A 25,820-nucleotide genomic window follows, 5' to 3' on the forward strand; every position below is an offset into this window, starting at 1 on the left:
GACATATTGACTGTTTAAATCTATATAGACGATGATTGATGCCAGGATATAATAAAGTTTGGTGTACCCAAAAGGTCTAACAAATACCCTTTTTTGTTTTGTTTGAGAGTCTTTGTATTATTTATATACTTTGGGCTTAAGATAGAACTACATAGCCTACATAAGAATGTTTGAAAATACAAAGTAGATTTAGCCCTCTAGATATGTTCTAATCCTTTAGATTCGATAGCCATCTTTGACATTTATTTCTTTTTCGTCTAAATATTATCCAACACACAATCGTCTAGATATTAAACCAAATCAATATCTATTGCTTCCTACTCCTAGGGGGGTAGAATAGCAAAGAGATTAGACATGTCTATGCAATCTCTCCATCGTCAGCATAGCCTCGAAATGGGAGTAAATATCCCCCTCTGCACACACAAGAATGACATCATATGTAGTGCATTATAAGACGATGGCAAATCTTTGGGGCTTATGTAGACATTTCTGCGGGGCATATTCACTTCATTTTTCTGTCCGAAACCAATCCAGCCCCCCCTCCGAGACTCTGGCTATCTTGTAATCTAACATAAATGTGTAGGCCCTTGTATAACAGCATTGCAGTTCTATTATCAAAGCCACAAAGGGGGTAGAAAAAAAAATATGTCTAAATCTATATTTTAAGAACCTTTTCTGTAGTAGTATATAGCACAAGCGGAATATCAAAACTCAATTCCAGCAGCAGGTTTTCTCTCCGATATATGTGCCAGCCCGTCTCTCTTTCTCTCTCTCTGCGGATGTCAATAACACAGACACATTCTCGATGAAGTGCGCTATATACAGCTAGGAGCTAGGAGGCCATATAGGCTGGCTATAGATGAGAAAATAGGGGACGACGACGACCGGAGGATATAATATCAAAAGAATCGAGAGAGGGAAAAAAAGGGAGTGATTACTTTTCTCTCTCCAACATCAGCCAGCAGCTATCGAAATTGATTTCTGGGCTACATATAGCTCTCTATATATACCGGGGAAATCGAAAGAGAGAAAAAGGGGAACTTGAAATGTCAATGAAACGACTTGAAGAGTCTCTCTTCTCACATGAACACCTCCTCTCCAGGGAGAAGAATGAAATAATAATAATAACAAAAAAAGATGTAACATATAGGAGAGACAAAAAAATAAAAGTGAATAGTGGCGATTCGGGTGTATTATTTGAATTCAGTCCAATTCGCCGAATTTTTTCCCTCTATTTACATACATAGAATTATTTGGGGGGATATAGAAGCGTGGAGGGGCGTGGTCTAATTGGTTTCAGGCCTTACATGAAGTTTTTTCCCCCTTTTTTTTGATTTATAAAAGGCAGCAGACTGAATCAAAAGAGTTTGTGATGAAATTTATCTCTTCCGTCTCTATGTACATGCAGGAGATTGCCGCTTGTACACGAGGCGCTCCTGTCCAACTTGTTTTTTAACCCCCCCCCTATCTACTATGGCTGCTGGCCTTTTGATATGTAACATGTAAAACGCGCGGGCGTCATGCATATAGAGGAGAAGCCAGCCCAGGAGCCAGGAGCAACTTTTTCTCTTTTTTTTCTGTGTGCTGGCCATATATTTTAGATTTGATCCCCGGCTCCTTTTGCAAATTGGACCACCCTCCAACAGGAGCCAACATATATATTTCGGGGCCAGCAGCAGCAGCAGGTCGTATATGTGGCTGGGCACGTGTTGTGTAATATATAGCATCACCCCCCCCCCTTTTTATATAGACGTGATTTCCATTAGTCTCGGCCAGCAACTGATGAGTCTAAGGAGCCAAGATCAAAAGGGTTGCGATAGATATACTTTGATAGGGTTTCTCTCTCCTACGTAATGGAAAGAACCCAAAGGAGCCGACTATCTAGGGGAAATCAGGAGCCAGGAGCATTTTCCTCCTCCTTCTCTTCGGGGAGTCTTTTTTTTTTTTCGTTTGGGCTTCAAGTCAGGAGTCATTCGATTAGGTTTTTCTTTTATGTATAGCACAGCTCAAGTGGTCTCGGCTCCTCGGCTGCTCCTGATGCCATCAGCACCGTACAGTCTATTTCATCCCTTTGACATTTTGAACTTTTCACATTTGGCGCGCTTTTCTTTGCTGCTGGACGGTCTACCCTCCCACCCAAAAAAGAAAAGAAAAAAGGGAAAGTTAGCAGCACTTTGGGTCTTGTGTCTATTGGGTGTCCGTCGCTGCTCCTGGCCAGCAATAAGGACTTTTTTTTTTGTCTAATATTTAACGCAGAGTGAAACGTCTACAAGACATGTCCAGCTATGCTGGTTCATGGGCTGCTGGTCGTTCCTGATCTCGTTTCTTTTTCTGCGCATTTCCCAAATGGTCCGAGATTGGTCCGGCAGCGGCACGCGCAGTCTAATAGACTAAATAGATAATAGCCGGCCCATACCACCACCAACGCGTTGCTACTGCAGCAGCACTCATCACTAAAAAGTTTCTTTTTTTTTCTTCTTTTTCTTTCCAGGCTGTTTTTTTCTTTTCTGGATTTCGCCTGGGCGTCTCTGCTGCAATCCCGCAAGGAAATCTTGGCCAGCAGCAATCGTCCCTTGTTACTTCGCCCTGGTATAGTATAGTATTATTATATTATTATTATACGCTGCGCTTTAATTATGTTTGATGTATGAAATGTAGGCCTGATGAAATAAGACTACATTTGATATGAGCCAATTTCGTTTGAGATTCGATCGAATAAAATCCTGGACAATTTATTAGACAAGTCTCAACTGTTGAGTTGAATAGAATTAAACCGATTCGTCTGAGACACAGCCAATCTTTTCCATCCGCATCGGCTCTTGTTATTTAGTTCCAAGGGTGCAGTTTTCAATATCACGAGGCCTCTGGTCGATTTTGGCTGTGGCGCGCGCGTGTCGACTGCTGGGATCGAGTCCATTGATTATTACATTTCCAGTAAATCATGCACCCCAGATATTATTTATTATATACATCATGTCTTTATTTGTCTGTGTAATCAAGGGTATGTACACTGCTGGAAGACTGCTGGGTGGCCTTGGCCGTCTGCACGACACGTCACTATTCAATTGAATAGACACAGCAAAGTATTAGATCTAGTATGTAGGTTATTACATGTCGACTGCATTTCTTTTATAGGTCAAGGTGGTCATTTGATTCGCCGTCTTATTTGATTGCGCACAGGTGAATCAATCGAGGTACCTACGACCAGCAGCGATGCGAATTCCAACCAGAATATTATACTGCAATAAATGAAAACAGACTTGCGATTCTCCCTATTGGCTTCCAAGAGGCTTTCCCTGGAGGGACTTTTTATAGTGGCAGTTTGGGTCTTAAAGATAATTGTTATTTGCGGGTTTCGTGGGGAATTGATTCTTTGATCTCGACTGTGGTCTGTGGTAGTGAGGGCTCAGTGTAACTTGAAGGAACGAAATATTAGATAATCAAAATAATTCCGATCCGTTTGAGGATGTCGAGCGAGGTTGAAAATAAACCACTTTTAATGTTTTTGAATTTTTAGCGGTTTGAATTCGAGTTCGAATTTTCATGTTTTTATCATATCGATATCTGACAACAATGACTAATTAAAATATTAGTGTCGTCTGCTTACGTTCAGTGTTTCAAGTTTCGAAAATGAGAGTATTATGAGACCACGAAGTTTGAGTTTTCAAAGAAAACGGAACGATAACTCTTTTGAAAATGTACCTGGCTGCACGAAAAGACAAAAAAAACAAATAAAATGACTAAAATGTTTGATATTCGTGTGATGTGTGTAAACTCTGGAGTCGTGGCCTTCCATGCCTTCCACTCGATGCTTTTTAGGCGGGTAAATGTAACTAAGAATTACAAATGCAAACATTGTGAGAGCTTTATAGTTAAGTTAAACCTGTTCTAAATTTGTGAAATGTTAGTTCATGACTGGCATGTAAGACCCCTTTCGATGAATGGCAGTTTTCACTATCTAACTTTTTTCTTTCGTGCAGATTTGAGGCCAGAGCCAGTCATCGTAACTACAAGATGTGCTGCAGTTCTGCCTGTGCCAAGTCTGTTATCAGTTTATCTGTTTCACCTGTCATCACCAACTATCTCAGCCACATCGCCTGGGTATAATGATTTTTGTTATTTCTATTAACCTGTGACCTGCTAGATGTTTCAATAATTCATGACTTGCACAAATGCAGTACAGGTGAACCTTAAATTCTCCTGTTTCTCATTTTCAACTCTTCCCCACTTGTTGTTTCTGTCAACATTTTTTCGTAACCCATTTCTGATTTGATTTCTAGATAAATAGCATCTCATTCTATTGGAGAAACTGCCGTGATGTCGATCGAGTTACGGATCTCTTCTTCTTCCCTACTTCTTTGAATATCTGTGGATTTCCCAGGCTTCAAGGTAGGACACCATTTCTCTCTCTATTCTTCCTTTTTCGATTATTTGGTGGCGTTTATCACATGTTGCTACGTAGTCACCGAGTACGATTATTCTTGAGCAAGGCCTTTGACTTGAACTGTTGTTCTCTTGCCATTTTTGTTTATTCAGTTAGGGTTCATTAAAAATCTCATTGTTAGAACGAAGGCCCCGTTCACAACTGTGTCTGTAGGTAGAAAATTCAATTTAAAAAATGTTCTAACTTTAAACACTGGCCGTCACAGCGGCACCTCCTCGTAGAAACATGGGCGGGGCCTCTATGAAACTTGACAAATAGACATGTGCTGCTGCTGGTTCGCTGAAAATAACTATAGGTCACTCTCGACATGCCATATATTCCCTGGAAGGGCTGACATTATTATTAGTCCTCATGTTTCTAGCCGACCATCAAATTCGAGTCGAGTTGAATTTCAAGAAATGCGCGGCCTCGTTATCTACAATTGGTTGACCATTATCTATAGACCATCAAAGCCCGAACCCGTATATAGTCTATATAGACCAAATACAGCACTCTATATACCTATGCCTACAGCTAGTTATTGGGCAAGAAGCAGCAGGACGAGTCCATCGCTTTCGGGCGAATGTCAATTGCATGTCGTTTGTTTTGACAGCAATTTGTTGTATCGACGCAAAATATCTCAAATAGAAATCTTCTCAATTTCTCTCTTCTATGTCGTTCAAAGTTGATGAGGCCCTTATTATTGTCTATTTGATTTGGTTCTATATAGATCTCTAGATATATGTAGTCTTTTATTTTATTTTATTTTTTCGTCCCCAGCACTCATCCATAATAAAATTCCAAAGTTTTGTATAGAGTGCATCCGGGGGTCTATGTGTATGTAGATGGAAAAGACGTTTATAGACTTGTAGTCAAAATCACCGAGAGCAAGTTTTGTAAGTAGAAGCAGCAGCTAGAGCAGCAGCCAGCAGAGAGTGCTGTGCAAAATAATTGATGGAAATTCCAAGGAGTCAAACTTTTCCATACGAAGACAAAAAGCGCACCCAGCGCACATGCAAAGTCTTTTATGTATGAGCTCGTAGATATCTCTCCTTGTGCATATCAAGTATATTCTTACAGCAGCAGATATATACCTTTAGATATGTATTCACGCTAGATGCTCTACAATGGCGGGCTATATACCTAAGCCACCCCCCCATATTGGTTGACTCCCAAGTTCGTTGTGATTCCGGTCAGTTTTTCATGTGATAGGCGAAATATAATGAGGAAAAAAAAAAGTCGATGGTTCTTATCCGATTTAGAAGCCGAAGGGGGATATTGCACCAGCCTATTACATCTATACTCTTGGCAGTAAACAATATCTATAGGATACCCGACCTTTAAATGGCTTATAGAAATGTCCAGAAAAATAATAATTGCGTCTATATATTTAATTGGCTTGTCTGTATAGAGCTCAGGTATTAGATTCGTCAATACAAAAAAGAGCAGACATAGAAACCTTTTTTTTTAATTGGAAAAAGCTGAAAAACAACATCCTCCTCCAAATTCAGTTGGGAGCGGAAAATTGATCTCGTGTCCTTTTTCTCTTATTTTTCATCCCTCTCGTTATATTGGAGTCATATACAAGAGACCAAGTAACATATATAGCCTATATATGTATACCCTGCTGCGCGGCACATCGCTAATAAGAGCAAAAGAGAAGCCGGCAGCAGCAGCAGCCCATCAACTTGTCGCAACTCCTACGTGACATTTGAAAGGCTTCGTGCTAATGACGACCTGCTTCTCTTATTATACATTGTCTCTCTTGAGTTATATATATGTATTTATCATTTTTGGGGCTCAAATTTAGATAACAGAGTTCATCTAACTTTTGATTGAGACTCGTATTAACTTTTCTTTGTGCAATTTGTATAGCGCCGTGTAACTATAGTATTCCTATGAGTTCCTTCATGTTTTTTTTTTCTATAGAAATACTAAATGTTTAAACGATTTGCTTGCTGGCTGCGATATAATAGCGAATATTTTTTAAAAAAGGGCGCCGGATTCTTTCACCAGGGTGGGTCTATTATAAACGCGAATTCTTTATAGCGCAACGATTATTCCTTTTTTTTTTATTTTGAAAAAAAACGCCTTTTGTATGTGTTTATTGGCCTTTATTAATTCTTTGTGTCGGAGGCCAATATGGTTGTAGGGTATACTACCTTTCTTTCGTTATACACATAGGTGGCCTTCTGAATATAATGCGCGGCTTTCAATATGTGGAAAATTGGACAGAACTATGTGCGCAGCGATTTTTTTCGATTGGGAATCGCGCAGAGTAGGTGAATTCAAGTGTCACAAATCATTTCTTTTTATTTAAAAAAATGTCTTTTTTCAAACTATTAAAATAAAAAACGGGTTGCAATGTTGACCGATAGATGGTGTCTGGTCGCAGATTGTTTGAGCAAAAATTCAAAAATTCCAGCGCGCCAAAAAATGTCTAACCTTTCCAAATTAAAAAATCAAATGAAATCAATCAGAGATTAAAATGTGTACGGCCTGTACAACCACTTTTAAATGTGGCAGTCAACTTAATTATTCAAAATATCATTAATTAAGGTCTTAGGGTTTTAGAGAGCGTTTAGAGGCTTGTCTATACACCCCAAGGAACAGGATGATGAGAAGAACGCAGCAGGCTTTTGTTTCTGAAAAGAATGAATTAATTTTGCGACATTCATGTCCAACAACACAATAACGGGCTGAGCTGTGTACGGTAGGACTGGCTCGTTTTTTTTTTTTTCGCACGGCAGCCGTTAATGAGAAAAGCTCCCGTCTCATTTCCGTGGAACTGTGTGACAGTCTTAATCTTTGAAATTTCTGTTCGTCGCACTTTTCAAAAGAACCCGCTCCGTTTCAGCCGAGTCGCTTTTGTATTTTATCGGAGCATATTCATTACAATTTGTGATGAAGGAGTTTCAAAATGCCAGTCGAACCTCCCCCCACTCCTTTTTGTGTGTGTGTGTGTGTGTGTGTGACAGACTGCTGGATTGGATTTGCCAGACGGCAGCCGCCCGGATCGTCATTAGAGTTTTGCTCGTGTCGTTTGTGTTGACGGAGCAGCGACGAAGCAGCGCAAAAAAAAATGAAATTGATTAATCGATAAACGCAATCTAATATCGACTGCCAAATCGTCAGCGTTGTATAATACGTACTACCTCTGCTGTGGATGAAATTGGTTGATGGTTGATTGTGTGCAGGTTAATATTGTGTATAGAGACTCAACTGATTAATTCATCAAAGTTGTTGTGTTTGCTTTTACAACGTTGTTACGCTGGATTTGAGCAATCAACTCTCAAACCCGCCGAGAGCGCCGAGTTGATTGGCAACACGAAATGATTATTTTTTTCTTTCTTATCTGGGAGAGACGCGAATAATGTGATCATAAAGGCAACATTTATGGCCTCAGTAACACAGCGGGATGAAATGCGATGCAGTTTGATGTGGAGGGTTTGTGGCTGCACTTGGTCAGTTACCTTTCTTAATAACTCTGGCGGGTTTATTATACGCTACGAGTCCGTTGATTATTGCTGATGGATGTCGGCCTGTTCGTTTTCTCTTGAATTCTTTGAATTGATTTCCAAGTTGGGCTCAATTGTGTAATCAATCAAGACTGTCGCATTGTCGAATAATTTAGACTTTAAATGTTCGAATCATATTTGTATTTCGCTACAAGATTGGATTTAAATTAACATTTCGATTATCGATGGATTCTAATAAGATGATTTTTTGTAATACGAAGGAGCTGGAGCTCTGTAAGCCGGAGGAGAGTAAGCAGGAGGTGAATATGCAGGAGCTCTGTATGCTGGAGGTGAATATGCTGGTGGTGAATAAGCTGGAGCCTTGTAGGCCGGTGCGGAATAAGACGGAGCCATGTACGCAGGAGCCATTGGTTTGTATCCGTATCCGGGATTACCAGACACCAACGCAACGGCAGCCAAGAAGCAAACGGCGAAGTTCATCATGGACATCTGGTCGTCAAAATTTTAAAAGGTCAACAACAATTGATAACATAATTTCTTAGAAGGTTAGAACAGTGAAAGATCTTTTTACCTTGGCGGGACTTTTAAAACAAGATCCGAGATTGAATGAAAGTGGAGTTGAGAAGCTAGAAGCTTGCTGATGTCGATGCTGAATCTTACTGGAGCCAAAAGTATTTATACTCTTCCCTAAGTTGCATGTTCATTCAGACGTTTTGCGTGTTATTACCATCAACTCGCCATTTTACCGTTTCAAGATCAAGGTCACAGTCTGAGGCTATTGATATCCGTTAAAGTGTGTGATTGGGTAATTGGCTGTGCGCTTTTGACACATAGGTCAATGACACCACTTAAACGTATAAGGTACAACGACTTGATTTTCCGCCTTAATCAATTACAGGTCATGACTCTATTCCTCCAAGTTGTTTTTCATGTCCAAGTAAAACAACAAGGTCTCTTTTTCTAAACCTGAAGAAAAGTCAATCGAAAAGCAACAGCGCTTTGCACAAACGTTTGAAATGTAACACTGGTCGAATGCATCCCATTTCCAAGTTATGCACTACGTTAGGTTGACATCATCGTTCAAATTAAAGGGCGAAAAGCGTCTTCGTTCTTTTTCGCACGAAAAAGATATTAACTTTCTGGGGCTGTTGGCAACAAATAACCTAGGAAGGTATCTATGACTTATACAAGGGCCCAGCTCTGTTGGGTATTAGATATGGGATCAAAACCTTGGATGGAACAGAGTGCTCGTGATCCATTTTCATTTTCCCCCGGGAAGAATGGGCCAAAAAAAAAAAAAAAAAAGATTTCGTTGCCATGCCTGAATATTGGCAACAGTAGAACAGGCTTTCCGAAATGCCAGTCATTCCACGTCGTGTCAAGAGGAGATCCAAATAGGAATTATTCCTTTATTGCTGCGCAGTTCCTGTCGCTGATTTTATCTCGCCTCACCGCGGTTAATATTTAAAAATCTCTTTGTCGATTCATTCTCGCTGGTTGGTTATTATACAACCTCTCGGCTGACGTAATAACCAGCAGACTGCTCTGCATACTGAACTGAGAAAGAAGATTCAAAGGTTTCACCGTTCTTGAGGTTAAAATCTAGGAGAGCCAAATTGCTGATTGTTATTCACATCCCGTTGATTCTTTTCCTTAATCCCAGCGTCTTAATCGCAATCTGTTTCCGTTTTTGGACTTTGGAATTTAATTTCACAGTGAATGTTTAATACGACGAATGAAAATTGTTGATGATAAGAAATGTATTATTATATTAAAGTTGGCCAAATGCCAAACATAATTTAGATTTAAATACATTCAGCATCGTGAAACTAATAAGACATTTTTTTGTAATACGAAGGAGCTGGGGCCATGTAGGCTGGTGCTCTGTAAGCCGGAGGTGAATATGCTGGAGGAGAGTAAGCAGGAGGAGAATATGCTGGTGGTGAATAAGCTGGAGCCCTGTACGCCGGAGCCTTGTAGGCCGTTGCGGAATAAGACGGAGCCATGTATGCAGGGGCCATGGGTCTGTATCCGTATCCTGGATTGCCAGCTACCACCGCAACGGCAGCCAAGAAGCAAACGGCGAAGTTCATCATGGACATCTGGTCGTCAAAATTTTGAAGAAACAAAAAAATGGAGAAGTAAATTATAACAAATAGACATAGAAGTCCGTTTTGGACGGCCTGTTTAATTACCTTTGACTTTTAAGGTGAAACAAGATCCGAATCGGAAGAAGGGGAGAGATGGAAAGCTAACAGCTTGAAGATGCTTGAACATACTAACGCCGAGAGTATTTATACTGCACCGTTTTGTCTTCATTTGGAATGGAATACAGCAGCAAGGTATAGAGGAGTAGGCCGATTCCGTGTTATTGGATGCAATTCTAAGATCATGATGGTTCATTGACATGAGAAAATAATTGATCCCAAATGGCACATAGGTTAAAGACACAAGATTTAATTGTTGACGTTTCTGGACTCTGGTGGCTATCGGTTCTACGTGAAACGAGTCAGTTTTAATATTCTCATTTCTGTCTTTTTTCCCCCTCAAATGATTTCTAACAGACAAACGTTTTTTTATAGTATCAAAGAATCCTGAATATGCAGCGCAATGCAAACGTTTAGGTGCCAATGGTGTCCAAAATCGGTGATAACAAACAGGTAATACACCCAAAGATTAATTGCAGAAATTATCATCCATGTGCAGTCCTTGTATTGAATATGCATAATTAACCGAGTTATTTGATCTGTTATCATAGTAGTCAAGTTTATTTAACACCGGTGAGTATTACGTTGCAGATAGACGTGATTATTTTTGTAAAGGGTTATCATGTTCCTCATTTCTTACGTCAGCTTATGAAATCAAAGTTAATTGAAACTCTAGAGGCCATTTTACGTCGATAAATCAACATTTTAAATCCAGAGGTAATCTTTAATTTTGATAGTGTATTACTATTAGTTTAAATCTATAAATTTTAGGGAAATGAAAATGATTGTTTAGAATATTCCAATACATTGTTGTGCACAAAGTGATCTGGCAACGGCAGAGGCGCGGGAGCAAAGCAGACGACACACTGTTGAAACGAGAGGATCACGTAAGGATCACGTGTTTTCCTAGTTTGGAGTTCTGGAGGCTTGAAAATTAGGAAACCAATTCGGTATTTGCACATTGCCCAAGAAGAGTCTACACCTTTGACAGCCACAAGCATTCTCAATGATGTCCAGGTAAATTGCATTTAAATCTTCAAACTTTTTCTTCTCGGCCACCAGTTCCGCTTCGACTTTGTTAAACTTGTCGTAGTAAAATTCACCACTAGATTTCTCGCGTTCGTAATCACGAGTCGCGTTTTTTATGTCGTATTCGAGTGTTTCGATATCAGAGTCGAGCTTTGCCAAAATTCGGTCCCTTTTCATATTAACCACTTCCACTTGCATCTTCTCCACTAACCTTTCGTTCTCTCTGATCTTGAGAATCTGAATTTCTTTGGCATTGGTTTGTTCCACCACCAAGATGGGCTAAAAAAAAAGATTTTCTTACTCTCTTGCATTAATTAGAGCAATCAGTGAAACAGTAATACCTTAAGCACAATTTTCTGAATGATCAGCTGCTCAACGTAGAAATTCCTTCCATTTTTGTTCAACTAAGACCACAGTAATATCATAGACACAATTTGAATTTTTGATACGTAATCAATAAATCAAATTCTTACGTGAGTAACGACGATTGGCGTAACTCTAAGTGAAGCCCCATTTTGGCATTTGGACATCATGGCATTCAGTTTCTATTATTTTGTTGAAATTGAATTTCATTAGTGTAACTTTTTCTGTGAGAATAGAATGTAAAAAAGCCTGATTTACTTTAGATATCATCTCCAGGGCCTCTTTTCCAAAACTGGTGATTTTACTCTAAATGGATTCATAGTGAATTTCATGACTTTATGTTAACAAACAATTTAGTTTCCTCCTACTTACATCACTAGCCTTTTCTGGTGGATAAATTTCATTGAGAAATCCAAACAATTTTGTCGTTAAATGTTGCAAGCAATTCTCGTGATCTTGGAATGATTTTTCAGAGAGAGTGCTGAGCAATCTGTCTGGCTGCGGTTGCGTAACTTGCGTCAGAGTCACCACTACTAGAGTTGTTACAAAAATCAGTTTCATCAAGAACATTTCGTTCGCCATGGCTACCGATCTAAAATAATCACCAGGTGTTTTCAACGGAAACTTCTCAACTAACGCTGATCGCAAAGTGGCCGTGATTATGGCGACTCATTTCCTTCGTTTAGGAACGTGAATATTTCAGCCAAGTATGCTCAAATTTCAATTCGATTCACGTAGAAGAAAAATTTCAAGCAAAAACTTAATCCTTATAGTATTGTATTACTCAGAGCAGCAAGGGTTGTAAGAAATGAGAGCAGGAAGAAAGCAACAATTTATAGGACACGCGTTTCCTAATGAATAGTCGGAGTGTTGACCGTAGTAGTTTTCCATAGGACTTCCGTATTCGTTTCTTTTTCGACATTTCTTCCCGTGCTGAGAATATCCGCCCAGTTGTTTGGTGTTTGATTGTTTCTGCATCTCGTACACCCGCAAACATTGGCCAGAATTTCGTCATATTTTTCCACGAGACTGGCGTATTTTTTCCTCTCTTCCTGCAACTCGAGGCTGCGCTGATTGAAGCGGTTGTAATAGAAGTTTCCGCTCTCGTACTCATGATTTCGTATTTGAATCATCTGATCTAATCTCACTTTCAGTTTCTCGATTTCGGCTTTTTTACTTGCCACAAGACTTAACTTTTGCGAACCCAGTTGTTCTTGCTCCGCTTTTTCTTTGGCTATTTGATTCAACGAAGCCTTCAGTTTGTCAATTTGTATTATGTTATCTACTTCTGTTCTCAATCTGGGCTAAAATGATGTAACAGGTGAAACCAACTTGATCAAGTCCAAACCAGAAACAATCATATAAAAGTACTACCTTAATTTCAGTTTTCTGAATAGCCAGCTGTTCAACAAAGAAACTCTTTCCATCCATATTGAACTGTACAATCAAGAAAAAAGTGAATTTTTCACAAATCGCGCTTAAAAATCCCCAAGTAGAGACTCACGTGATTAGCGATTTCGGGCGGAGTTTTAAGAACGGTTCCTCTGCATTTCAACATCAAATTAGTAATTTTCTAATTAAGGGGGGGGGGGAAATATGTTAATAACAACAGTAATATAGATTATGCGTAGAAAATAGTATGTTTTACTTTATTGATTATTTCTTCGACTTCTTTTCCAATAGCATTGAAGCCAGCCTGCCCAAAAAGGTCACAGTCATTAATATTTTAAAGTGCGCCATAGACGAAAAAAAAATTATTTGACACCTACGTTGTTGGCGTTTCCTGGTCGATTGAGTTTGACCATAGATTCAGCGAGCGACGTGTTCAAATAATTGATGCAAACTTCGTTGTTTTGAAACGAGTTTTCCGAGAGAGGACTCGCCATAAATCCTCCTTGATACTGAGCGTTAGCCAATGCCATCAAAACAGCCAGTCCCAACAGGAAAATTGCCTTTGCCATTGTGCGCGTGAAAAAGAAATAAAATATCCAACTTTAATATGAAATTGTAATATTTAAAGCAGTCTCGAAACTATGCAGATGAATGAATTTCGCTCTAGCTGTTTCCTACTGAGAAATGTTTTCTCTACTGACGCAATTTGCGAAATGGCTAAAAGCTGTTCGACAGAAATGTTTCTATTTGATTTTGAACGTGATTATTTTATTCGAGTGAGATCAAGTATCCTATCAAATCCAAATGTGAATAAAAGTGTCAGTTGTTAAGCAGAGCGTTTATGCGAATACTCCTTCTCCATGGTTTCAGTTACTCTAAACCTTTTTCTCTTCGTTGCCAAGGACGCTGTATGGAAAAATAAGGAAAAACCTCGAGAAAAACATTAGGTTCCGAGTAAATATGGAGACGTAGATCCATAATGGTTACTTTAAGGAATGTAGACTGATTTCTACGGAAAGCACGAGAGAAAATTTAGCGCTAGAACTTGTGACTGCAGCCCAAATCTCCCACAGCGACACTTATATTGCACATCACTTAAGGAGGACAAACGTAAAAAAGTCGAATGATATTTTTTTTTTCAATCAAAGGGTTAATCAATAGATTAACGGTATATCCTGTTTACGTCTCATTGATACCAATGTCATTTATGTACGTCATCTTATCCTTGGATTTTCTGCCCTTAATCAATTATTGTTTTTTTAATACGAAAATAAAGGTCCATCTCGTATAGAATATCGCCTCAATGAACCGAAACGAGAACGCTATATTGTTGCCGGAAGGGACGAAAGATATCAAATGGGGTAAAATTCTATTAGAACTATTTGTGGCTTTAATGTATTCGATTATGTTGGATTTTACAGGAGATTGAGTCTTAATCGGAGTGGTCAGAGTTCGCCCCCAGTCAATCCGGTTGAACAAATTGCGGGAACTTCTTTTGATTATTCCATGGAAATTGGTGGGTACAAATGCTATGCTACTTAACTTAAATTTTCATTATAATTTGTTGCTATTTCGATACGGATAGATTTGGATTTCGATGAAGTACTGCCCAGTTTGGATCGTGGATGGAATCATTAGTGTGGCTGATCTGATCACATATGTCGACATCTGACACTACATGGCAAATTGGCAAAGCATTAGATCATTTCCAGCTGTCAGAAGCTTCTGTTTCAGTTACATTTATTTTTCACATCTCTAAAGACATTTCTCGCTGCTAATTTCTAACTTGAGGTAAATTTGGGTTGTGGCTGACCGTTCTTATCCTAAGACAAAGTTCACTTGTTAGATTTTTGAAACCATTTTTTTTTTTGTACTTTACTACATTGCACATCTCTGAAACAATTATTGGCAGTTGCTGTAAGACAATTTTTAGTAAAAACTGACAGTAACTGAAACAGCAACAAAGCTTACTTGTTCGCAATAACAGCATCTCGACACCTTTTACCCCCGAGTTGCGCCTCCTCCATTCTCCTTCGTGGTAAATTCGAGTGCCTGTAACTTGTCGGTGATGTGTTCTATTCCGTGTACATGTTGGATAACCTTAATGTTTTTCATCAAACTTACAGTCTGAGGAAACGTGAAAGTCGTGCAGCCGACCGTCAACTATTTTGTTCAAATTTCATTCTATTCTACTGAATGTGTCATCGAAATGATACAGGTAACAACCAACACTAGCTTAATTACATGCTAAAACCTATAAATTCTTCTCATTATTTATTAGGATTCATCTTAATTATCGGCTGTTTCTATTGGACTTGCTAGATCACCAACTCCAGAATAGATCTAACTCTCATTCCATTTTCTAGAGAGTCTCTTGGATAACTGATTGTGGTTTCATGTGTAAGTTATTCACTTATCATTTTACTGAACTTTCTTCGTTCAAAAAGGACAAGGACTATACAGTCAACAAGATTCCTTGTGTTTGCTAACCCTTGTTTAATCCCCCGTTGTCTGCCACCCTTGAATCTCCCTGTTTGTCAACAACCACAAAAGAGGTTGATATTGTGATCATGCTATCATAAATGGAAGTTGTATTTACATTCAATTTAGAGAAGTTGTCATCCAACTAGCAATTTTAACATTTTTTGGGTTTCTTATTTAGATATGGCCTATATAGGCCTATATACTGGTCTTATATAAGACCAGTACACGTTCAACGCGGATTATTCGTTTTGTCATCGAACTTGACTCATTCCATCTTCTGGATTGCTCAGGAAACCTGATTGGCGTTATCTGTGTAACTTCATCTTGTCATGCCACTGAATTTAAATTTCGTTTACATTTTGTTTCTTGATTTAGCAATTTAGGTAATGACCGAGAAGATGCGGCCTACATGAACATCATTCGACTACTCAAGATTGAATTGATGACCTTTAAATAGTAATTTAGTCTAATTTTCACGGTCCTTCATGGGTTCTTCACGGTTTGTTTTATGGAAATAATATTCCTGCAACTATACTGTCATTTGGACATTTTCTAAATTGATTTACGGAAAAAAAAATTGGAATATCATTTATACATGTTTTACATAACATTTTTGCAGCTTATGAGAACTTATTGACAAAAAAAAATGTTTCTAATAAGGCTCAACTGTGTGCACATCATGAAATGAATATGGGTTGATCATGTGTTTGAAATTTAGATAAGGTTGCAGAGGAATCTTTCAAAAAAGCCGACTGTCCTTCAGACGGTTTGAAATGGAAGATTTATTCATTCACCGAAGAAACGAGTCGAATGACTCAAATGTTAATTGGTATAAAGTGAGTAAATACTAAAGTTTAAGCCATATCCATTTGGTATTCATTTTGATAGCCTTGACGCTCGAAGGTCACGGAGATCATTACGTAAAACGTGCCATGCAATGGTGTAGAGTTGGGTGAGAACGACACGTGTTCATAACCATTTGGTATTCATTTTGATATTGGTTGTTTTAGATGTAGACCCATCCCCCAGCAACGTCAAAATGCAGAAGGAAAAGCCAGTTTGCGCACGTCTTTCATAATCGAAGGTCACGGAGATCATTATGTAAAACGCGTCATGCAGTGCTGTAGAGGTTGGGTAAGAACGAGACGTGTTACTTCATCATCAATTTGGTGCAATAGCTGCAAGGCTTAAAAGGTGGGTCAGGGTGAGCAAAAGTCGTATAAAACGAGAGAGAAAAGGCGATCTGACATCAGTCGAGTGAGCATCTCCGACACGGCAACAACTGCAGCGCACTACAGGTCACCAAATGCCTTCTTCGTCGTATTACATCAGTTCACAATCATGGGTAAATATTCGTTTTTATTTCCAGTCGTGAATAAATTCTAACTTGTTTCTAGTTGTGTGTAAGACCCGTTGAATTAGTAAATTAATTTTCAAATTGTTAATTGTATAGTTAACTATGGCATTGTGATGCTGTCGGGTGTTTTATCGTTGATGGCTGCGGCAACCACAAGTGTACTGATGTCTCCTGGGTATGGTGGATACCAAGCAACAGCACCGAAAGAAGACTACACCACGTGACCGCCTCACTACAAAAAAAAAGGTTAACGTACGCAACACCTACTTACTACACCGAGGCCCCCCAACTAGTACACCACCGAGGCTTCAGAGTATTACACGAAAACATATGCTGCCCCGAGCTACTACATCGAAGCCACCAAGTATTACTCTGCCCCGAGATACATCACCAAAGCGCTTGAGTATTACATTACAACTTACGCTGCTCCAGCTTACTATAAAGTTATAAGTACTATTCTGTTCCCAGGTACTATACCGAGGCTCAAGTTCATTACACCACTAAAGCTGTCAAATACTACACCGAAGCGCCCAAGTACTACAATGCAACATAGACTGCCCCAGCTTAGTACACCGAGGCAGCGGAGTACTACTACACCACCACCGAGGCAGCGGAGTACTACTACACCACCACCGAGGCAGCGGAGTACTACTACACCACCACCGAGGCACCGGAGTACTACACAACTACTTACGCCACTCCGACTTACTACACCGAAGCACTACTCTACCCAGAGTTACTACACTACTAAAGCTTCTGAATATTATACCACAACCAACGCTTCCCCAACTTACTACGAGAAGGCTCCTTAATACTAGAGTCGAAATTTCTATTTGTTAATCATTTAAATTCGTCGGTTATCTTCATGGTTACTAGTGACTGAATTGATTGTTGATCTTAAACGAGAAAATAAAAAAGACTAAAGAATAAGACATTTATTAATAACTACCTTGTCGATATTGCGACAGGCGTCTCTATTTGTGTTGACTTCTTTGAGGCCAGTATGTCGTGTTGTGATTACAAGATATAGGTAAATGGCTGATAAATTTTATAAATAAGGAAGACTTTGAATTTGTAATTGATACAACTCCTAACCAAGACTTGTTATAAATTAAAAGACAATCAACAAAAAACTTATAAAAAGAATTGCTTTATTGTCCCAACTCCAGCCACAATTCCACCACCTTTTACAATACATACACTTAAGTTAACCTGTTGGCTGCCACGCCATACAACCCGTAGGTTGTTCTTTACTCTCTACGCGCCATGTCTGAAGGATCCATGACCAAGGTGGGACTTCCCGGACTTGCCATTGCTGACAAGTCACCGCATCGACAAGGGGGAACTATGGTGCATTGCCTAATAGGCTTGCCTTGCGGCAAATTTTGGGCTTGGCGACATTCCGACCCCGCGGCTTGTAAACCACGAGGCCGACCAGCGCGGCCCGTGCAAAGGAGCAAGGGGAGAACAAAGGCGTGGCAGACAACGGGTTAACTAACACAAACACAAATATTACCAACAACAAATGATGATCCGCGCTGACATTTTGGAGATAACGGAGATGTTTAAGTGTCCATCTTCTCGACGTCTCCTCTGCATTACCTGAATAACGACATACAAGTTGTTATTAAGTTTACATGTAGGTAGCTACATTGATCTGTTTTTTTTTGCTCAAAACTTTACAGGCGCATGAATTTTTTGCTTAGAATTAGCTTTCAATATTAAGAACTGTACACAGAACAAAGCTCACTTGCTACTTTTATGAAAAAAATTCCGGAAGTAAACCGGAAGTAACCACAGCGCCTCAACCACTGAGCTGTCATCAAATTAAACCACATATTTGTGATCTCCATGAAATTTGGGGTCGATTAGGTGTGATTTGAACGAAATCCAAAATTTGGCCAAAATAGAGAATTTTCCTGAACTATAGTTCAGGAAAATTTTCAAAACCGGAAGTACGAAAACGTACAAAAAAATACATGAACTTTACCACAAATTGGACGAGGATCACGAATTTGTGGTTCTTTTGTGCGTCGAATGAATATTTACTAAACTACTGACTGAAATCAGAAAACCGGAAGTAGAAAAAAAAACACATTTTTAAAAATCTAACAAGTGGGCTTTGTTGGGGGAATAGTTATCGTCAGTTTTCACTAAAAAATTTCCACACAACAGCTTCCCATAAATGTTTAAAGAGATTTGAAAGTAACTGAAACTGACTGTTTTGACAGCTGACAATTATCGAAAAGCCATCTAACGTTAGAAAAAGAAACGTCTAAGTAACACTTCGTTTGTGCGCAAGAAGGGCCTGATTTTGGAATTATTACACAGACAAGAGAGTTTAACGCAAATAGATTACTAGTAGATAATCTACGAAAATAAGTCAATTTTCCGGTACCTGTCCATAATCCCGTTGTGAGTGACTGCAGGTGTGTCACAGCAACTGAAGTGAACTAACTCGCCAGTGAAGCAACAAAGAAGCACTGAAGCAGTGAAGCTGGGTGAGCGTAGGGAGCGTACGTCTTGAAGATAAGGATGGAGCAGAACGTTGGTGGAAGCCCTCTTCTGTCATGGACAAAATCCAGCATTCAATTGCTCAAGGATGTTCGTGGGGATCTTGCATGCTCTATAAAAAAAAATGTGTTGCAATGAAATTATAAAAATTAAAAAAGGATATTAATTTTTACCTTTTCTAAGAAGTACACTGAAATGTTCATGATGAAAAACCGTAATAATGGAATTACAGCAGCCAACAGCATTACTCCTCAGGTGGGATAAATTTCCTGACGATAAAGAAATTGTCATGAAGTATTGCAGTAGCGTGGTGAAAGGTGATATTGATGCTTACCTTCATCATTTGGGTGATGATTTAGTAAGGCATTTGACGTAGTGTGGTTGGTGTGGTAGCATTAGTGGTTAAATACCTTATCTCCTCATATTTGTATTCCACTCTATGTGGGCTTCAAATAGGAGTTTTAGGCTTTTGACAGTAAGAGGATCTAATAGATGGAAAGTGACTGAGCTCTAAGTCAACTTGTTGGAATGACTGACAGTAGCTATGCATCTAAAATTTGAAGAAATAAGTTGGTATAATAGAAAAATAAGGAAACTAGGTCAAGATAAACCTACACAAGATACGAAGTTCCATTTGGTATTTGAAATCACAGGAATATAAGTATAATTAGCAACAATTTGTTTTGTTTCGCCCATATCGTCTCGTACTCCCGTTTCATGAAATAGGAACAACAAGAACGACAGTGGCGACATCTAGTAACGAGTTTTGAATCTTATGTTAGTTGCACAATTACTACTTGTTGTTCCTATGTCATGAAACGAGACGAAATGCGGAAATGGGCGAAATATAAAAAGCTAAAAAATAACTTTTTAGTTAAATTACCATTGCAACCTTTCCTCCTCGTGGAGTTTGATACCTACAGTTCGGGTGAGATGTTTCCTGTAAAATTTCTAAATAAGAATTAAACTTCGTCGGGTTAAGTGTGCTTCTACAAAGACTACACGCGTGGAAAAAAAATTCAAATATTTCCTTTTTTATTGGCGTTATGACAATCCGTTGCACTAGTTAACAGCACAACGTAGGACATACATATTAAGTGATAAAGAGAGCGCGGTGGAGACGGCGGAGGGCGACCCCCATTCCCCCGTTTGGAACACACAAAGTTTTGACAATCCGGCTTTTATAACCGTTTGTGTTTGTATTTTTCATTTTTTTTTTTGTATTTTTTTTTTCTTTCTTTTCGTCAAGTTTATCTTGTTCCTTTTTTTAACTTCTTCGTAGCATATAATGTCGTCATCATTTAGTTTTTTTTTTGTTTGTTTTTGCTTGCTGGAACATACGACACCCAAACGAAACAAAACAGAGGTGATAACGGGAGAGACGACACATATTTGAAAGGAGCGGGAAGCAGATTTTTAAAAAAATTTATAAATAAACAAAAGTTTTTCTTGAAGAGATGCGAATGAAAGGAGTTACAGAAACTGGTTCGGAGGGGACGGTTTAGGAACCGGAAGAAAGAAACAAACAGTTAACACACCGTATACTCAACAGTGGACAACAATGGGTTCGGGATAGGGGTAGGTGTTTTGGTTGGGTTTCGCGTGATTTGGGTATAACCCCCAGTCTGGAAGGAAATAACAAACAAAGTAGCAGGTCGGGCCCAGAAAAGATTTTGGAGTCAGGAGAATAGATTGAATTGGTCGGTCATGGCGTTGTTGAGTGCTGAGGTTAAGAAGGAAGAAGTGAAAAGGTCAACAACACAAATTAAGCAATCGACTGATGTTCTCAGATCTTGGTTTGAAACAGTTGTGCGAGCCAACGGTCAACACAATCTTCATGATTATATCACGGGGGAATAGGGGAGGGAGGGGGGACTCGGAGGGCGGGTAGAAACGCAACAAAAAAATTGAAATTGTTAATTTCCGATAATCATAAATAAGTTGCGATCGCAGAATAGAAGGTGTAAGTACGTAGCCATTTAAAAAGATGCAAATAAACACATCATACTAATAATTCTTAATTGTGTGAATCCCCCGTTCGCATTCCGACAGCCAATAGGTCCAATATGGAGATGATTGGGGTAGGGAGAAAAGTTGGGGGAGGATGAGGAACAAGCCACAGTTTTCTGTTACCTTTCTATCTTCAATTTTGTTTGTCTGTGTATATATTTCCTTCCATTTGATTGTATTGTAGTCTAATGGCGCTCTCTTAGAGATCCCCATTGCCTAGGGCTTTAGGGGTGTAAGCGGTCGCATTCGGGTCGAGGCCGCTGGACAGTCCTCCGGATTTGGGTCCTTTGCCGTCGTCGTTGAGTGAGCCCATGCCCATGCAACTGTTGAGCATGTTCGACCCGCCGTTAGAATGAGTACTGAACAGCTTGGACGTATAGGGACGCATCGGAGTCAGCGGGCTAGAGGGCGTCAGGGCCGATGACGGGACCGGGTCCAAGTTCAAGTCACTCAGGTTTAGGTTGTTCGAAAGTCCCAAGTCGGCCATCGTCAGAGGGTATGTGGACAAGTAGCTATTCAGGCTGCTCATAGAAAGAGCGTGATTGCCGAGATCGCTGATGCCCAGACTATGACTTAGTTGACTTGGCTCGTTCATGCTAGGCATCACAGCCAAAACCTCAGTCACTTTGGCCTTCAACTCGGAAATTTCACGTTCGCGAGCCATCAACAAACCTAAGAAGACAAAACAACAGTCAGTTGAGCTATATATACAATTATTGAACAAAGTCGATTTACTTTCGCGTTGCTCCAGCTGTTTCTTCGCTTCTCCCAGGGCGCTGAACAAATCCAATTTGATTCGTGTCTCAGCGCTGAGTGAAGACTCCAGATGAGATGTCTTGTCTTGAAGGGCAGACAGCGCAGACACCAGCAATTCTGTTTCCACATTGTGATGTTGTTGGTGGTGGTGTTGCTGCTGCTGTTGTTGCTGCTGTTGCTGTTGCTGGAGTTGTTGTTGCTGCTGCTGCTGCTGCATTTGCTGCTGTTGTTGTTGCTGCTGCTGCTGGAGTTGTTGCTGTTGCTGCATTTGTTGTTGTTGATGTTGCTGTTGTTGCTGGCTAGGAGAGTTGGCCGCCTGTTGCTGTGCCCGTCGCAGTTGCTGGTACTGTTGGATTTCCATCTCCATTGCTCGAAGACGGTCCTCGCCACTTTTAATTTCCCGTCGCAGCTGCTGAGCTTCGCCCTCCAATTCGCGACGTCTCTGGCGGCAATGTTCTCCGCACTCGGTGATGCCGTTGTTGTTTTTGGACCTATAACGGGAATTGGGATAAACAACTTTACTTAATACGTCATACCAAAGAAATAACAAAAAAAGAATGAGTTCCGGATGAGAAATGGAATCGAATGTCTGAGAGTAGATTGGATTAATTACTTTGAAGCTGAACAACCCACATACGAGAACATGAAACACTTCGCGAATGAGTGAGTGATGGTATTAGCGTCATAGTTACAACACGACAAGGCTACAATCCCTCTTAGGAGTATCCCCCAACTTCATCCCCACTTCGTTACCCCCGACAATCTCCCAAATGCGAGCGTGTCCCTCAGAGAAATTACGAGGACCCACATTATGAAAATGGATTTTTCTCTCTCCTTTAAGGTTACGAATTAAACTTAACACATCATTCGAAGGCAAAAGTCATCTCCAAACACTCGGACAGATTCAAAAGATTAAAAGTACAGTTTTAAGAAGACTTACCGTTGTTGAGCCTTACTAGCCTCAATCACTTCGTTGGCTCGAGCTCGTCGCTCATTTGCAAGCTGCGTCTCGACCAGTAATCGACATCTTCTCTCTTCCTGCAATCGCTTTTCGAGGGAAGCCAACGTCTGCTTATCAGATTGACGGGCCGAGACTAGACCATGTAACCTGCGGACAAACAGTGACATTGAAATCATATAGTGTCATCATAATAGTGTTTAAAGTAGTGTTGGACAAATTTAGCGTACTTGGCTTGTAGAGAGTCATTGTCCTGCTGAACCTGTGATAATTCCGCTCGAATGGCGCGTTCGCCAGATGCGTGTTGGGACAATTGCGACCGTAGCTCAGCTTCTGACTGCCTTGAAGCCTGTAAAAGCGAAAATGATGATCTCGTAAATCAAATTGATTAGCCTGACGCTCGAATTACCTGTAGGTCGGCTTTGAGCCGTTTAATATCAGCCTCCAGTCTGAGGACGTGTTCACTAGGCGTCGCTTGACTACCAGCCTCGTTAGACGAGTTACTGTGAATGTTGTTCCGCTGTTTAATATGAGCGTTATTGTTGGTATTGTTAGAATTGAGTATGTGAGCAGAGTTATTCAACTTGCTCTTCCTCTCCTTCTCCTTATCTCGATCCCTCTCTCGCTCTTTTTCCTTCAAGAGCTGAGAGGCCTCCATCGCTTCATGGAAGTCATGGAATGAACTGCACAAATGAGTCGAACAAGAGAAGAATTAGATGAGCGTAAAATCAATATGAGGTCTGACCCAGTCAATAAACGCGTAATGCGTGTATGTACGTACCCTTTCTTTTCATAGTTTTTCTCTGAGTTCTTCTCCTTTTCCCTTTTAATTGAAGAAGAAACCTGTTGGGTGGAAGATGAGGAAGAAGATGACGAAGAAGAAGACGATGACGACGGGGGTGAAGACACATTTTTGGAAGGTGCGTTAGGGGCAATGGTTATAGGATTGCCGTTGGCAACTGGCAACGTCAATTCTTCAACCGTATTCGATACGGTTTGCTAGAGAACATAACAGAGATAAGAATCATTCATGAAAAGCTATTCATGGTTGAATAAAACTTACTTGTGATGCACTATTTCTTAAATGGTACGCTTCCTGCTGTTCTGACGGCAAAGACTGTACCAAAAGTTCATAGTAGAACTCATTTTCCTTAGCAACTTCCCGTTGCTTACGCTGAAATCAAAAATGATATTTCATTATTCAAAGGGCTCCATGAATAAAGCAGAAGAAGTCACAAATAGAAACAATTTAGGATTACCTGACGTATCCTATAGGATATGTAGCCTTTAATATCAAAACCCCACGTAACGACCGGATAGCCTATACAATGAGCGGCAAACGGCCGACAGAGATCCAGATGTGCTGGGAAATGTTTCAGATCCTTCAATCGTATTGAAGCCTCCACGTAGATGAAAAGCACCCACAGGCAAATAGTTGGTAGACAAATTCCTCTTTCTGCTCAGAAAAATATGACATGGTTGCAAACAAAATGTGTTCATACACACTGAGATTGAGATAGTCACCTGTGTGCCAAACATATTGTATCCATACATATGTTGGGGCAACAAAAAACAGCCATTGAACTGGGATGAATAGAAAACAGAGAAAATCGGCCGTCAGTGACAAGCACACAAAGAATACTGAGAAGGCCTATAAACAAATGAAAGAAACTTGTTAGAATTTGTCTGCAATCATTAAAACAAATAGATTGACAAGGCACATACCAAGCCTTGGTATTTAAATGAATCGTAAACAGATGTCAGGAACAGCCAGAGGGGCCACAGAAGTTCTAGACGAAACTCCAGGAGGAAGTCAATTATCAGAACGAAAGCCCAGAAAGACAGAACACGAATGTAAACAAATCCTGCAAAGATGTTCCAATGGAGGTTATACTTAATCATTTTGTGTAAAACTATGAAAATAGTTATTTTATAATTATTCTTGTTGAAAGTAGATAACTTGTTTGATAATAAATGGATTGTGTTTAGTATATTAGTTATTTTCAGTCTGGTCTAGTAAACGTCTTTACGATAGTCAAAACAACCAATTACAAGTGTCTTTGTTAATTACACATGCAAGAGAACATATGTTCAATATTATTGTGAGTAGAGTCCACTAGCAAACAACATAGGCTAACATGTTGCTCAAAGCATTACTTTTTGGCACAACAATAGGACAATGATGGAGATTTTAAGTTGGTTTACCAGGTGAGCACCACCAAACATTTTCGACAGATCCGAGTTTTCCGCGACTGCGGTTGACTGTACGTCGCGGCCACTTTCCGCACATATCGCCAGTTCTCCTCTTCATCGCATAAGGAGACTGAAATAATTTAAATTACTTGTTCTCAAGACGTTCTACCTTAAGAACAGATATAGTTTCAAGTTTTGGCAGACAGTATAAACGGTTCACTAGAGACCACTTCCGAATTGAAGCACAACCCAATCAAAACACAGAAATCAAGTATCACGAAAAGTTAAACCCCTCGTCCGATTTGACAGTATCAAATACAGAGAGTCGGTCGAGTTAAATAAATGTAGTTGAAAAACGGCTTCACTTCGTTACAAACACATCACATCACTTCAACGGCGCATGCGTAAATCGCCATTATACCCGCACGGTTGCAAAATCGTCGAATGATTTTTTTACCATTCAAAGGAGGGATAAAGAGAAAGTGGAAGTTTCAGAAATAAAGGTTATTTTGTTTTTTTAAACAAACTATTCACTGACGTGACGTATGCTTGGTATTTGAAACAAAAAAATTCAGTACTGAAGCTACCAATCAAAAATAGAAATGTGTCTTTGTCTTGGTATTCTGTTGGGCTAAATATCTCTTGTCTCCAGCAA

At 39.8% G+C, this 25,820-nt stretch overlaps 3 protein-coding genes and 1 long non-coding RNA gene across 9 annotated transcripts; 1 reads left to right on the forward strand and 3 right to left on the reverse strand.

Annotated features, from left to right (window-relative positions):
- Positions 1-2,000: 2,000 nt before the first annotated feature.
- LOC124350084 lies at positions 2,001-17,658 on the forward strand. 3 transcript variants are annotated; one of them, XM_046801096.1, is made up of 5 exons: positions 9,806-10,043; positions 10,112-10,244; positions 10,343-10,410; positions 10,485-10,826; positions 10,881-11,005. In XM_046801096.1, exons 1-4 carry the CDS (start codon positions 9,806-9,808, stop codon positions 10,550-10,552), a joined length of 507 nt encoding a protein of 168 aa, XP_046657052.1. In that variant the 3' UTR covers positions 10,553-10,826; positions 10,881-11,005. The 3 variants fall into 3 exon arrangements, 1 of the variants encoding a protein (XP_046657052.1); XR_006920379.1 differs by lacking the exons at positions 9,806-10,043; positions 10,112-10,244; positions 10,343-10,410; positions 10,485-10,826; positions 10,881-11,005 and adding exons at positions 16,298-16,329; positions 16,394-16,722; positions 16,831-17,137; positions 17,203-17,319; positions 17,372-17,648; XR_006920380.1 differs by lacking the exons at positions 9,806-10,043; positions 10,112-10,244; positions 10,343-10,410; positions 10,485-10,826; positions 10,881-11,005 and adding exons at positions 2,001-2,010; positions 17,203-17,319; positions 17,372-17,658.
- Positions 10,849-13,724, reverse strand: LOC124349922. Of its 4 annotated transcripts, XM_046800859.1 has the most exons (10): positions 13,271-13,724; positions 13,150-13,197; positions 13,006-13,074; positions 12,876-12,938; positions 11,874-12,805; positions 11,760-11,807; positions 11,612-11,683; positions 11,480-11,542; positions 11,009-11,417; positions 10,849-10,964 (listed from the first exon to the last, which is right to left on the reverse strand). In XM_046800859.1, the coding sequence occupies exons 5-9, from the start codon at positions 12,081-12,083 to the stop codon at positions 11,016-11,018; spliced, it is 795 nt and encodes a 264-aa protein (XP_046656815.1). In that variant the 5' UTR covers positions 12,084-12,805; positions 12,876-12,938; positions 13,006-13,074; positions 13,150-13,197; positions 13,271-13,724; the 3' UTR covers positions 10,849-10,964; positions 11,009-11,015. The 4 variants fall into 3 exon arrangements, 3 of the variants coding, with proteins under 3 accessions (XP_046656815.1, XP_046656814.1, XP_046656816.1); XR_006920327.1 differs by lacking the exon at positions 10,849-10,964 and having other exon boundaries at positions 10,966-11,417; XM_046800860.1 differs by lacking the exons at positions 10,849-10,964; positions 12,876-12,938; positions 13,006-13,074; positions 13,150-13,197; positions 13,271-13,724 and having other exon boundaries at positions 10,966-11,417; positions 11,874-12,869.
- Positions 17,659-18,274: 616 nt separating the features above from the next.
- On the reverse strand, positions 18,275-19,967 carry LOC124350376. The gene is made up of 5 exons (XR_006920858.1): positions 19,864-19,967; positions 19,583-19,798; positions 19,422-19,517; positions 19,133-19,360; positions 18,275-18,336 (listed from the first exon to the last, which is right to left on the reverse strand). It is a non-coding gene; the product is annotated as an uncharacterized LOC124350376 (long non-coding RNA).
- Positions 19,968-20,266: 299 nt separating this feature from the next.
- On the reverse strand, positions 20,267-25,617 carry LOC124349468 (macoilin-1-like). Its single transcript, XM_046800111.1, has 11 exons — positions 25,178-25,617; positions 24,698-24,837; positions 24,497-24,623; positions 24,232-24,428; positions 24,036-24,146; positions 23,754-23,971; positions 23,382-23,655; positions 23,203-23,321; positions 22,955-23,122; positions 21,994-22,505; positions 20,267-21,930 (listed from the first exon to the last, which is right to left on the reverse strand). Exons 1-11 carry the CDS (start codon positions 25,281-25,283, stop codon positions 21,458-21,460), a joined length of 2,445 nt encoding a protein of 814 aa, XP_046656067.1. The 5' UTR covers positions 25,284-25,617; the 3' UTR covers positions 20,267-21,457.
- Positions 25,618-25,820: the final 203 nt, after the last annotated feature.

Source organism: Daphnia pulicaria, chromosome 7 (genome assembly GCF_021234035.1).
Source record: "Daphnia pulicaria isolate SC F1-1A chromosome 7, SC_F0-13Bv2, whole genome shotgun sequence".
Taxonomy (NCBI): domain Eukaryota; kingdom Metazoa; phylum Arthropoda; class Branchiopoda; order Diplostraca; family Daphniidae; genus Daphnia; species Daphnia pulicaria.

Coding starts and splice junctions, on each gene's coding strand:
- LOC124350084 (XM_046801096.1), top strand. CDS start 9,806: ATGCTGGAGGAGAGTAAGCAGGAGGAGAATATGCTGGTGGTGAATAAG. Junction 10,245..10,342: donor GAATGGAATACAGCAGCAAG/GTATAGAGGAGT, acceptor AATGGCACATAG/GTTAAAGACACAAGATTTAA. Junction 10,411..10,484: donor ATCGGTTCTACGTGAAACGA/GTCAGTTTTAAT, acceptor GTTTTTTTATAG/TATCAAAGAATCCTGAATAT.
- LOC124349922 (XM_046800859.1), bottom strand. CDS start 12,083: ATGGCGAACGAAATGTTCTTGATGAAACTGATTTTTGTAACAACTCTA. Junction 11,684..11,759: donor CCCTGGAGATGATATCTAAA/GTAAATCAGGCT, acceptor ACAAAATAATAG/AAACTGAATGCCATGATGTC. Junction 11,543..11,611: donor CGCCAATCGTCGTTACTCAC/GTAAGAATTTGA, acceptor CTGTGGTCTTAG/TTGAACAAAAATGGAAGGAA.
- LOC124349468 (XM_046800111.1), bottom strand. CDS start 25,283: ATGAAGAGGAGAACTGGCGATATGTGCGGAAAGTGGCCGCGACGTACA. Junction 23,656..23,753: donor AAAAACTATGAAAAGAAAGG/GTACGTACATAC, acceptor TCATTTGTGCAG/TTCATTCCATGACTTCCATG. Junction 22,506..22,954: donor GCTAGTAAGGCTCAACAACG/GTAAGTCTTCTT, acceptor TTCCCGTTATAG/GTCCAAAAACAACAACGGCA.